General features: G+C 46.6%; 1 protein-coding gene and 1 non-coding gene across 3 annotated transcripts in view; one reads left to right on the plus strand and one right to left on the minus strand.

Annotated features, from left to right (window-relative positions):
- Positions 1–3,363, plus strand: part of BST1 (bone marrow stromal cell antigen 1) — a 28,671-nt gene extending 25,308 nt beyond the window's left edge. The window contains exon 9 of one of the 2 annotated variants that reach the window (XM_018049746.1): positions 2,180–3,363. In XM_018049746.1, the coding sequence (XP_017905235.1) occupies positions 2,180–2,279 (100 nt within the window). In that variant the 3' untranslated portion in view covers positions 2,280–3,363. The remainder of the gene's footprint in view (positions 1–2,179) is intronic. The other variant, XM_018049747.1, reaches the window with a different exon arrangement.
- Positions 10,824–10,895, minus strand: TRNAC-GCA. Its single transcript has one exon. It is a non-coding gene; the product is annotated as a tRNA-Cys (tRNA).

Here is a 13,085-nt window from a genome sequence, read left to right on the forward strand (position 1 = left end):
GGGCAAGTAAGTAGACCTGGCGAGCCTCCGCGCCCCAGGTGGAGAGTCAGCCTGAAATTAAAGTAAAGAGCAGAGAGAGGGAAAGGGAGAAAAAATGAGAGAGAGAAAGACGGGGGGAGCCAGAGTCCCAAGAAACCAGGCCGAGAGACTAGTTCGAGAAACTGGTCCGAGAAGCTGGCCTGAGAAGCTGGTCCCATCCTTTATTGTTCAGAAGGCCTTTTATACTTTTGATAAAACAGGGAGATCAATGGGTAACACAAAATTATGTAGCGTTCGCAGCCCAGATTCTTTCTGTATATCATTTTGTATACAAAAGGTCTCAGGTGATTTACATTATCTTCTGGCCCAGAGGCTTGTTAACACTTTTTGGCTCTCTTCCTTAATGAATGTTATTTTTGTTTCCCCTGAAGTGTTTTTCTTTAATCTACATCTCCTTAAAGCATTAAAGTTACATCTCTATAGAACAAAGGCGCAGTGAGTTATAACAAAGAAGGTACTTAACTCAAAGATCTAATGTTGCTAATACCAGGTCTACTACTTGTATTTCTATATACCAACTATATCTAAATATAAAGGATATGAAAATTTAGCAGCAAGCATTGACTCAACAAATGAAACTTTTAATCAGTCCTATTCTAATGATTTTGACTCCTTGGAAGCCCCTACATTCCTAGGATGTTTTAAGCTTCCTGTGCCTCCTGCGGTCAGGAGGCCTCAAACAATCACACGCGCAGCTGTACGAGTCCTGCAGGCAGGCTAGAAAGCCATCAGAGGGTTTTTTGGATTGAAACACTCTTTCAAATGCAGAAGACTAAAGCCCTGAATTGACTTGTTCCAGAAAATGTCAGAAGAGTGGAAAAGCAGAGCACAAAAGCCGGCAGATTTTTGTTGGTGTACACGCTTAGGAATTTCCAGAGGGGTCCCTGAAGTCTGAGCACGCCTTGCGTATGTCAGCTTCCTTCCTCAGGACCTTGTCACGGGCGGGATTCCTCACACTGGCTCCCGGCAGGAGGAGAAGGGGACGACCGAGGATGAGATGGCTAGATGGCATCACGGACTTGATAGACGCAAATCTGAGTGAACTCCGGGAGTTAGTGATAGACAGGGAGGCCTGGCGTGCTGCGATTCATGGGGTTGAAAAGAATTGGACATGACTGAGCGACTGAACTGAACTGAGAGAGCCAGGGAATAAAGACATCAGGGTGTTTCCTAATTTTAAAAACGTTATCTTTGACTGCTTTCAAAGAATTCATTACTTCTGTTTTTAAAAATCTGGAGGTCAGCTCCTAATCGCTATGGCCATAGTCCCTATTTTGGCCAGAGCCTCTCTCAATATCTTTATGTCATAACTGGTTTTTCATCACCAGTTAAACTCTAATGGTGTAATATCCATCAGTAGATACTGCTGAATTTGGGTAACTTTATGGTACAAACATACACTCAGAATTCATCCAGGAGAAAGGATGAGTACTTCCATATGTACCAGTATGGAAGCAGGTCCAAGATGTCCTGGTGGGTGAAGAAACAAATTGTGGATTCCATTTGTGCTTAGATGAAAGGATGTGTTAATTTCTTTGCATGCACGTGGAAGTGTCCTGAGAGGACAGCTCAAACTATCAAGAATTATCTCTATGCATAGTGGGAATAGGGAGGCCTGGGTAGGGACGATCCCCTGGAGGAGGAAATGGCAGCCCACTCCAGGATTCTTGCCTGGAGAATCCCATGGACAGAGGAGCCTGGTGGGCCCCAGCCCATGGGGTCGCAAAGAGTCGGACACGACTTAGGGACTGAAAACGAAGAAGCGTTTACTTTTCACTTTGTAACTTTCTGCGCTACTTCTTTATTTTGAATTGACTTATTAATTTTGGCTGTGCTGGGTCTTCGTTGCTGTGCGTGGGCTTTCCCTAGTTGTGGTGAGTGGGGTTACTCCCTAGATGCCATGCTCAGGCTTCAGTAGCTCACGCTCACAGTCTTAGCTGCCCCGCGCACGTGGGGTCTTCCCGGATCAGGGATCCAACCTGTGTCCCCTTCGTTGGCAGGCGGATTCTTAACCACTGGACCACCGGGGAAGTCCCTTTCTGTACTATTTACATTTTCCTGCAGTGTGCCTGTATTTTTCGAAAGTAGGTGCCATGCATCAATACTGACTTTTTTTTCCTGTTTCCTTTTAAATTTGCAGGGCAGCAGCGTCTACTCAGAGGGCAGCCTTTTATGCAGTACAAGGTGCCTGCTTTATCTTTCCTCTCTTAGCAGCTTTCGCTTCAGTTGCTCAGATGTAGCTAGAAACTCAGTTATGCTGCCCTAAGTGGCCCGCAGACCTGAAACCTGCCCTTGCCCAGTCATCCTTGTCTGTATACACCAAGTGGTTCCATTGTCTAAAGAAGCTTCCTGCTGGCTGAACACTGTTCTGAAATGGATTGTGAGTGATATACACGCTCAGGATTTCAGAAATTAATCTAGTTCTGTTTAGCTGGTTAAAAACAACTTCATTAGAGCAAAGTTAGTTATTATTTTCTTATTTTCATAATACAATGCATTGAGACACAGACTGTTTTATATAAGCAAACATTTTAAGAAAATTTTAGTACAACTGTGTATATATTTTCATATATTCCTATGCCACCAGCAGAGCATACTGCCTGTTTGTTGACAGCTTCAAATATATGTAAACTATACAAGTATATTCAAAGGTGTTTGGTAGGCAAAAAGTTATATATGAAGATGTCCATTTAATGGTTATTTATAATGAGGGGGAACTAAAAATTCTAGTAATAGGGAACTCTTTGCATATGGTTCAGTATATCTGTAGGATGGGATATCATTCAAATAGGAAAAGTCATGCTTATCAGCCCAACTGTCCTTCAATCAGTGAATGGAGGAGCTAACTCTGATACATCTATACAGTGGAATACTATAGCAGTAAGAAGTAACCAGCTATGGATAAATGAAGCAGTGTGAGTGAGTCTCAGTTGCATTGTGCCAAGTGAAAGAAGCCAGACCGAAAGGCTAGGTACTATATCATTCTATTTACAGGACATTCTGAAAAAAAGCAAAATTATAGGAATGGAGTACTTTTCAGTGTTAAGACTGGAGAGGGCACTAACTAAAAAGGAGCCCGTAGGGGCTCTAGTAGGGGTGACGGATTGTTCTGGATCTTGACTGTGGTGATGGGAACAGGAGTCTCTGTGTTTGTCAACTCTCCTTCCAATTGTTTCAGAATTGCATGCAAAGGAGTCATTTCATTGTATGTAAATCATTTTCAGAGAACATTTCATGCCATATAAAAATGTCAGTGATACGTGTAAGATGTAGAACATAAAACTGTTTCTCATGTGATCCACTTGTCAAATAAAATAACAATGTAACACATCAGTGTGTGTCTATTACCTAGACATGGTCAAATGAACGAATCAGACCAATCAGTCCTGAATATTCACTAGAAGGACTGATGCGGAAGCGGAAGCTCCCATACTTTGCCCACCTGATGTGAAGAGCCGGCTCATTGGAAAAGACCCTGATGCTGGCAAAGACCGAAGGCAGGAGGAGAAGGGGGTGACAGAGGATGAGAGGGTTGGATGGCATCACCGACTCGACATGAATTTGAGCAAACTCCGGGAGATGGTGAAAGACAAGGAAGCCTGGTGGGCTGCAGTCCACGGTCACAAATAGTCAGGCGCGACTTAGGAACTGAACCACAAGATAAATGGAAGGAAGCGTTATTTGCTCAGTCATGTCTGACTCTTTGCAACCGCATGGATTATAGCCTAGCAGGCTCCTCTGTCTCCTCCCACAACTGGAGTGGGTTGCCATTTCCTCCTCCAGAGGAACTTCCCAACCCAGGGATCGAAAAGAAGCCCAAATGCAGAGCAGTAATCTCTGCAGAATGGTCTTTTCAGTGATGCCTATTCTTGACTTTTGACCTTTTGTGTTTTCCAAATTTTCTCTAATAAGCTCACATCCCTTTTCTAACGAGGAAAAGAAAACTAAACCTGCCTTCTGTGTATGGTCATTCAACGCAATACACATTTCCAGAAGACAAAAACCAAACCAGAAGTTGTCACGGACACTTCTCTGTTCTTGCTCCTTATTTTTTCACAGAGGTCGGGTGTGGGAGGTTCAGATGTGAGAACTGGCGTAATCTGGTGCCCTGGTGCCCACAAGTGGTAATGGGAGCTTTCACTTTCTGTCATTTCCTGTAAACCTCCAGAGAGAAAAAGAATTGCCCATCTCAGACAGAGCTGTTCCTCAAATGTGCTCATCTGAGAGCAGGGCTCTCTCTTCCTCCTGACTTCACTCCATTTTTTGGTAAACACTTGCCCAGAGTCTGATGGTCATTGTGTATAACATGTATTTACAGTTCAACCTTGTGCTTCACTAGAGAGCGGCTGAGATGCTGCCCTGGGCATGTCTCGCTGGCAGTGAGCACAGGTCTCCTCGTTAGCTCCCCGTGCTGCCCGTCTCTTCCTCCCCTGGTTGCGCCTCATCGCCCACCACTACCCCTCTTGTGGGGTCCACACGCTCATCCACCCCTCCCCATGGTGCTCACTCCAGGGTTCAGGAGAGGCCAGGTTCCTTGACCATCAATATCAGTCACCTTTATCACCATCATCATCACCATCTTTGTAAACTTCAATATCATCACCATCACTGCCCAGTATTTCTTGAATTCCTACCAAAAACCAGTCATTGTTATCTACTTGAATAATTCATGTACTTCTTGTTACTCTCCTCATTACTATCTCATACTGTCTCATCCTCGTTACTGTCTAATCTTTGCAGAAAATCAAGGCTTGATAAGGTTAAATCACTTTTTTCTAGGTCGCCCAGTTAGTCATGGAGGGGAAGTGTTACAGCTAGGTGGACTGACTCTAGACTTGGGGTGCCTTCCCATCTGCTGCGCTAAATGAGTCCCCAGGAATGTTAAAAACCACAACAACCACAACTCGGATTCTGTTCTAGAGACCTCTGGACTCACTCCCGCTTCCTCTTTCCACTTTCTCAGTCTTAGATCTCCAGCCCTATACTCCACCTGCCATTTGTTTTGGCTTCTCCATTACACTTTGACTCTCTTGTCTCAAACCGGGCTCCCCTTTTCTCTACACTTGCATCTGTCCTCCTCAGCTCAGCACACTTAAGGACACGAGTCAGGGTAACATCCTTTCTATCACTCCTTCCCAGAGCGGACATTGTTGGACCCCTATTCAGACCCCCTGAGCCCTGTAGGTGGGAGTTAGTCTTACAGCTCGAATCCTTCCAGGTGTGCAGATGAGCATGCAGTATTACCAGCATCAAGGTGCTGTTATGCTTTCCATAGCTGAGGCCCCATGGGTTTTGGAGAAGCCTGGTATGGATGGTTGAATCTTGGGGTGTTTTTTTTTCTTTTTATAGAAATGTTGAATGCATGTATCCTTTGTCATGAAATACCGGGTTATGGATGTCTCACTTTAGCTCCGGAGAATACATTTGACCAAAGTTTTCTAGAAGAAAGAGACAAAAGGAAAGAAAGAAGGAAGAAAGAAAAACCTCTCTGTAGTGTTTCACACTTCTGTCCCAGTTCACTCACCATAACAACCCGCATCCCGAGACAAGAAGTCCAGCATTATGAAGAGAGCAAGCTTGCCAAAGCGGCTTCTGTTCCTAGATCAGCTTTGGAATTCATCCTTTGTCCTTCTTGTGTAGGCCCCAGAATTTTATGATACCTCCCTTCCCCACCCAATGAGCTCTGATAGGTTTCCAGATGGATCCAGACCTTACCAGTTATCTTATTATTGAGGATTATCACTTGAGTTACCACCTCTCCCCACCATGTCCAGCAACAGCAGGATAGACAAGTGTCCAAACAACATAAATCTGGTCAACCCAGAGGAAAAAGAGGCAGACACTGTGATCCATGAAGTTACACAAGGACCCATGCTCAGAGAGGCCCACGCTTGGTCTAATTCCTCTGTCTTTAAATTCTTAATTTTGGGGCAAGGAGCTCAGCACTTTAATTTTTCACTGGGACCTGTGAATTATGTAGCTGGCCCTGAGTGAAAGCAAAGCATTCCAAGACAAAGTGGGTCCTGGTCTGTCTAAGATGGCCCTGTTAATATGTAAGAAACAGATGATAGAGTGTCTTGGGTGATGCAGGTTGCTGTGACTGAGCTCAATGGCTCTGCTGGGTGGATAGACATTGCTAATTTGGGTGTGGTTCCAGGTTGCTTCCCTGGTAGTTCAGCTGGGAAAGAATCTGCGTGCAAAAGCAGGAGACCTGGGTTCGATTCCTGGGTTGGGAAGATCCCCTGGAGAGGGAAATGGCAACCCACTCCAGCATTCTTGCCTGGAGAATCCCATGGACAGAGGAGCCCAGCAGGCTACAGTCCTTGGAGTCGCAAAGAGTCAGACACTACTTGGCGGCCAAACCACCACCACCACCAGGGTGGCATAGTCTGGAAGCGCCATCCCCTGGCTTTCCTGGCGATTCTATTAATATGAGTGCTTTCTGCTTAAGCTGGAGTGGTTCTGTTGTTTGCAATTGAGAATCCCAACTGACAAGCTCCCAACTCTAACTGGCCCTCACCAGCCAAAGGCGAAGGGGAGAGATGTCTTGGCTCACCATGTCTGCACATGAGGTTGTTATTCTTTTTTTTAAACTTTTTATTTTGAAATGGGGTACAGCTGATTACCAATATTATGGTAGTTTCAGGTAAACAGTGAAGGGACTTAGCCCATACATACACCTGTGTCCCTTCTCCCGTAAAATCCCCTCCCATTGCTTATGAGGTATCTCAGTGATGAAGGTGGGGATTCTTACGTGGAATGGCAGCCCTCGGCAGCGTGGCCAGACTTGGATGGACTGGCTTGTCTGGCCCAGGCAACTTCCCACTGCCTCTTGCCGTGCACTCTATCCAACCTGCAGTGGGGACAGCGGCGCCAAGTCCATCACTTTACACTTCAGCTGCTCGTGCCTTGAACCACCATCTCTCCTTAAATAAATCTCACTAACTCTTGTCCCTCCCCCGTCGAAAAGAAAGATTACTGTCTTAGTCCGTTTTGGCTTCTGCTATAACTAAATACTACAGACTGGGTGCGTGATAAGTCGCTTCAGTCATACCCGACTCTGCGATCCTGTGGACTGTAGCCCGCCAGGATCCTGTCCTTGGGATTCTCCAGGCAAGAACACTGGAGCGGGCTGCCATTTCCTCCTCCAGCGGATCTTCCTGACCCAGGGATAGAAGCTGCATCTCTTAGTTCTCCTGCATTGGCAGGTGGGTTCTTTACCACAGGTACCACACTGGGTAACTTAAAAACAGCAGAAATTTATTTCTCATAGTGCTGGAGGCTGAGAAGCCCAAGATCAAGGTGCCAGAAAAGTCACGTTCTGGTGAGGGTCCTCATCCTGGGAGATAAGCCAGCAGACCCCTGCTGTGCCCTCACATGGAAGGAGGAGCTCGGGCTCTCTCTTGAGTCTCTTTCGTAGACACTAATCTCATGTATTGGGACTCCACCTTCAAGGCTTACATGTCCCCAAACCATCACTTCAGGCATTAGGATTTTAATGTTTTGGACTGAGTCTGGGGGTGGGGGGACACAAACATTTAGACCACAGCAGGCACTGATGCCCAGGTCAACTCAGAACACTTCACAGCTCATCAACCCTGCATTTTACCCCTTCTCCTTAGAAGATTCAACCAAACTCCAGCCACAGAGCGGTCTGGGTCTCCCTTTGTGCTCACAATGCTCTAAGCCTCCACTCCACGTCTCTAAGCCTCTGCTCCACGTCTTTGCCATTTATCTCCTGCCCAGCATTTGGATCTCAGCTCAAGGCTTGCTTACTCCCCAAAGCTTTCCCTGACCACCGTTCCCAGTCTAGGTCAAGTTCCAAGTTCTTTTCCTTATTTCAGTTTGTAATTATACATTTATCACTATCAATATTGCTTAACATCTGTATCTGCCCTCTCACAAGGCCAGGGAACAGTGCTGTGCTTAGTTGCTGAGTCGTGTCCGACTCTCTGCAACCCCATGGACTGTAGCTCACCAGCCTCCTCTGTCCATGGGGATTCTCTAGGCAAGAATATTAGAGTGGGTTGCCATGCCCTCCTCCAGGGAATCTTCCCAGCCCAGAAATAGAACTCAGGTCTCCCACATTGCAGGCAGATTCTTTACCAGCTGAGCTAACAGGGAAGCCAGCCAGGGACCAGAGGTGACATGAAAAATAATTAACCATCACTGTGTCACAGGCCTGACCAGTCAGAGCAGACACCAGATGCTCTAATCAGGAAAACCACTAGCTTTAGCAACAGCAGCCATGGAGCGATGGGGTTAACTCTGTTCATTGTATCTTCGGCCTCTAGCCCAGTGCTTAACAAGTAAAAGGTGCTCAGTAGGATTTCCCTGGTGGTCCAATGGCTTGCAGCCATGAAATTAAAAGGCGCTTACTCCTTAGAAGGAAAGTCATGACCAACCTAGACAGCATATTAAAAAGCAGAGACATTACTTTGTCAACAAAGGTCTGTCTAGTCAAGGCTATGGTTTTTCCAGTAGTCATGTATGGATGTGAGAGTCGGACTATAAAGAAAGCTGAGTGCCAAAGAATTGATGCTTTTGAACTGTGGTGTTGGAGAAGACTCTTGAGAGTCCCTTGGACTGCAAGGAGATCCAACCAGTCCATCCTAAAGGAAATCAGTCCTGAGTGTTCATTGGAAGGACTGATATTGAAGCTGAAACGCCAATACTTTGGTCACCTGATGTGAAGAGCTGATTCATTTGAAAAGACTCTGATGTTGGGAAAGATTGAAGATGGAAGGAGAAGGGGACGACGGAGGATGAGATGGTTAGATGGCATTGCCGACTCAACGGAAATAGGTTTGGGTTGGTGATGGACAGGGAGGCCTGGTGTACTGCGGTTCATGGGGCTGCAGAGTCAGACACGACTGAGTGACTGAACTGAACTGAACTGAACAGTGGATAAGAACAGCCTGCCAACGCAGGGACCTGATGAGTTCAATCTGTGTTCAACTACTGAGCCCAAATACTGCCACTACTGAAGCTCAGGAGTTTAGAGCCTGTGCTCCACAACCAAAGAAGCCACCACAGTGAGACGCCTGTGCCCTGCAGTGCAGAGTTGCCCCATCATGCACAACTAGAGAAAACCTCACAGCAGTGAAGACCTAGAGCAACCAGGAAGAGTGAGACAATGCATTTTAAAAAGATGTTCAGCAGAAATCCCCGTGAGTGAAGGATTGTTCTCTGTTGTTGATCCTAGATTTGCTCCACAGCTTTTTCAGACCTAATGTGTTGGACCCACTGTGACTTCCTAGCCTGCCCTGACTCAGAACATGGACACCAGTTAGCCTTGCCTCCTGAAGCTCCCGGTCATGCTTTCCAACTTCCAGGCTGAACAGACACTCAGGCACCAGGTGGAAGAGTGAATGCCTTCCTTCAATCCAGGATACTCTGGGGGCCACGGTGTGATGGGACGCCAGCTTGACAGGGAGTGGAGGGGGCTGGGAACAAGGTCAAGCTCAGAATGGGTGAAGTGAGCAGAGTATGGCAAGAAAGATAGCAGAGAAACAAAATCCAAGAAGAACTGGAATGATGTAGAATGTGTATGGTGTGGCTGCTGCTATGAATCGTAAGAGTGATGTCAGTGTCTTAGGCTGTGCCCAGCTGGGCTTCCCTCAAGGCTCAGCTGGTAAAGAATCTGCCTGCACTGCAGGAGACCTGGGTTTGATCTCCTGGAGGGAAGATCCCCTGGAGAAGGGAAAGGCTACCCACTCCAGTGTTCTGGCCTGGAGAATTCCATGGATTGTATAGTCCATGGGTTGCAAAGAGTCGGGCACAACTGAGCGACTTCTTTCACATTCACCCAGTGGGCACCATCAGACCAAGGACTTGCCATGAGCCACACGTGTCCTGCTCTCTCACTCCGTGTATCTTGAATGGGTTGGTCTCTCTGTGCTGATATCCCTGCTCTGCCATCTCTTTGTCAGATTTTAAGCCCCTTAGGCCTTGGGGCTTCCCAGATGATTCGGTGGTAAAGAATCTGCCTGCTAAGGCAGGAGACAGGGGTTCAATCCCTGGGTCAGGTAGATCCTCTGGAGAAGGGAATGGCAACCCACTCCAGTATTCTTGCTTGGAAAGTCCCATGGAAGGAGGAGCCTGGTGGGCTATGGTCCATGGGGTCGCAAAGAGTCGGACACAACTGAGGGGCTGAGCACGCATGCATACACCTTAAGCATCACCTTGTGGGGGCAAAACTTTCCTCCCTGAAATGTCTCTTTGGCATGTGGATTATCTTGAGCTGAAAAGAATCAAGACCCAAAAGAGTCGGGAAGAAACCTTGAAATTCCTCCTAACTGTCTAAAAGAGTTCAGATGGAGGGAGTTCCCTAGAATAGAGCTATCACCAGAGATATCTGCAAAGATCTGGGCTCGGTGGGGCTAGGGGAACTTGACAGGGCTTAGAGATCAGAGCCTACTCTGTGACCCACTGTCTCTGCGTGACCCATTGTCTCTGTGTGACCCAGCAAATATGTGTTTACCAGACATTTGCTTGGCTATTCATGTGAATTGCAATTTTGCCCCTTGTGGTTCCCAACCACTATCCCCCACATCCTCTTTCATCTCTAGCTGAAGATGTTATTTAAAATGAAGACTTCAATTATTTTGGTGAGTGCCTTAGTTTATCTGGATCTCTCCCATGTATACTGAAGAAAGCGAAATCGCTTAGTCGTGTCCAACTCTTTGCGACCCCACGGACTGTAACCTATCAGGCTCCTCTGACCAGGGGATTCTTCAGGCAAGGATACTGGAGTCGGTTGCCATTTCCAGCTCCAGGGGATCTTCCTGACCCAGGGATCGAACCTGGGCCTTCTGCATTGCAGGCAGACACTTTACCATCTGAGCCACCAAGGATATATACTAAACTTCTGTTTGATTGTCTCCCCTTACTCTGTCTCACATCGATTCAGTTTTTAGTCTGACCAGAAGCATCTAGAAGGGTAGCGGAAAATCTCTTCCTACCGACAACCTTCTGAGCCCTCTGGTTCCTCTGCCACCAGCGCCTTGGTTGCTCTTTGCTGCCCCAGCCCCTGTGAATCTTCCTGACATGGTCCATCTGCCCTGTCTTGTCATCACTGGGCCTGTGGTTTTCTCTGAAGACATGCATCATTTCCTCCCTGGCTCAGCCTTGGCTGGGTGAAGTGGACACTTCATGTGTGGCTTCATTGAGACAGTAGAGTTGTGAATGAACTGGCTTCAGAGAAGAAAACACAGGATGGGTGATTCATTGGTTTGCTTTTAATGTAAATTTTTTTGGAGGAGATCAGGGATGGTACAAGGGAAGACTACAAGCGTCGCGTATCACTTTTCTTCCTTTTTTTTTAAAAAAAAAAGAAACCTTTTTTATGTGGCATCAGAGTATAAGCCAATTCCCTGGTGGCTCAGGGGTAAAGAATCTGCCTGCAATGCAGGAGAAGCGAGTTCGATCCTTGAGTTGAGAAGATCCCCTGGAGGAGGAAACGGCAACCCACTCCAGCGTTCTTGGAAACTCAGGGACAGCCTGGGAAAACTCATGGACAGAAGAGCCTGGCAGACTACGACCCACGGGGTCTCAAAGAGTCAGAGACGACTGAAGCAACTGCGTCTGTGCTTAAAGCCGATGAACAATGTTGTGACAGTTTCAGGTGGACAGTGAAGGGACTCAGCCCTACATACACCTGTGTCCATTGTCCCTCCCATCCAGGCGGCCGTGTGACACTGAGCAGCGTTCTCTGTGCTGCACGGCCGGCTGTGGTTGGCTATCCATTTTAAATAAATGTCATAGCACGTCCCTCATATGCTGAATCTAAAAAGAACACGATAGGAAGGAAATTACTTACAGAACAAAAACAGATTCACACACTTAGAGATTAAACTTATGCTTGGGGGGGGTGGGAGGATGGGGAGAAGGGATAGTTATGGAGTTGGGGTTTAACATGTACACACTGCTGTATTTGAAAGGCATATTTATGCTCTACTTCAATGAAACGTGAAATGTGTGATCTACTCTAGTGTGGGTGAGGGGAGCAGCAGAGAGCATGACAAGAGGCCTAAGGACTTGGGGTTCCTAGAAAGGAAAAGAAAGACCCCTCCTGACTTGCAGTTCAGCTTGTCTCAGGGCCAGCCGGCTCCTCAGGCTAATCCCATGGGAACCCGGCCAAGGGCATCTATCAGGCCGGGCTCGGAGAACACATCATCCACTGCCTTTGGGTTGCCTGGGTAACCAGTGGATTTGCACAGTCTCTCACAGCACTCTGGTCTGTGACTTCATTAGATGCTGTCATTTTGAGCTCCATGGAAAAGAAAGGGATTTATTTAAAAATAATAATAACATTACTTTTTTCTGAATACAAAAACAAGGACAATGGCTCCCTTGAAAAACTTTGAATGATACAGAAGATTAACGTAAAAGGCAATATGGGTCTTCTCTCATACTATATGCACCATAACAGATTTTTCTCTACGTAGATTCAAACACATTTGTTGTCCTAGTTGCTAAGTAGCATCTGACTCTTTGTGACCCCATGGACTGCAGCCTGCCAGGCTCCTCTGTCCTTCATGGTCTCCCAGAGTTTGCTCAAATTCATGTCCATGGAGTTGGTGATGCCATCCAACCATCCCATCTTCTGTCGTTCCCTTCTCGTCCTGCCCTCAATCTTTCCTAGCATCAGGGTCTTTTCCAATGAGTTGGCTCTTTGCAACAGATGGACAAAATATTGGAGCTTCAGCTTCAGCATCCATCTTTCCAATGAGTGTTCAGGGTTAATTTCCTTTAGGATTGACTGGTTTGATCTCTTTGCTGTCCAAGGGACACATGCTCCTGTTTTTGAACACAGGAGGCTGTATTTGACAATTGAGAGCAGAATCACTTGACTGCAGATTCTAGGCTTTTGACATGTTAAAATGCTGATTTCAAACAATTGCTGATCCACTTCCCCCCAGCCTAACTTCTACAGAGGTGCCAGAGAAAGCATTCTAAGAGAGGATCCCAATTTCACGATCCCCTAATTAAGATATCACAGGAAACTGGGACCCAAAGGATGGTCATGTCCCAGATCTCAGGTG

The sequence above is a fragment of the Capra hircus genome, chromosome 6, assembly GCF_001704415.2.
Source record: "Capra hircus breed San Clemente chromosome 6, ASM170441v1, whole genome shotgun sequence".
NCBI classification, from domain to species: Eukaryota; Metazoa; Chordata; class Mammalia; order Artiodactyla; family Bovidae; genus Capra; species Capra hircus.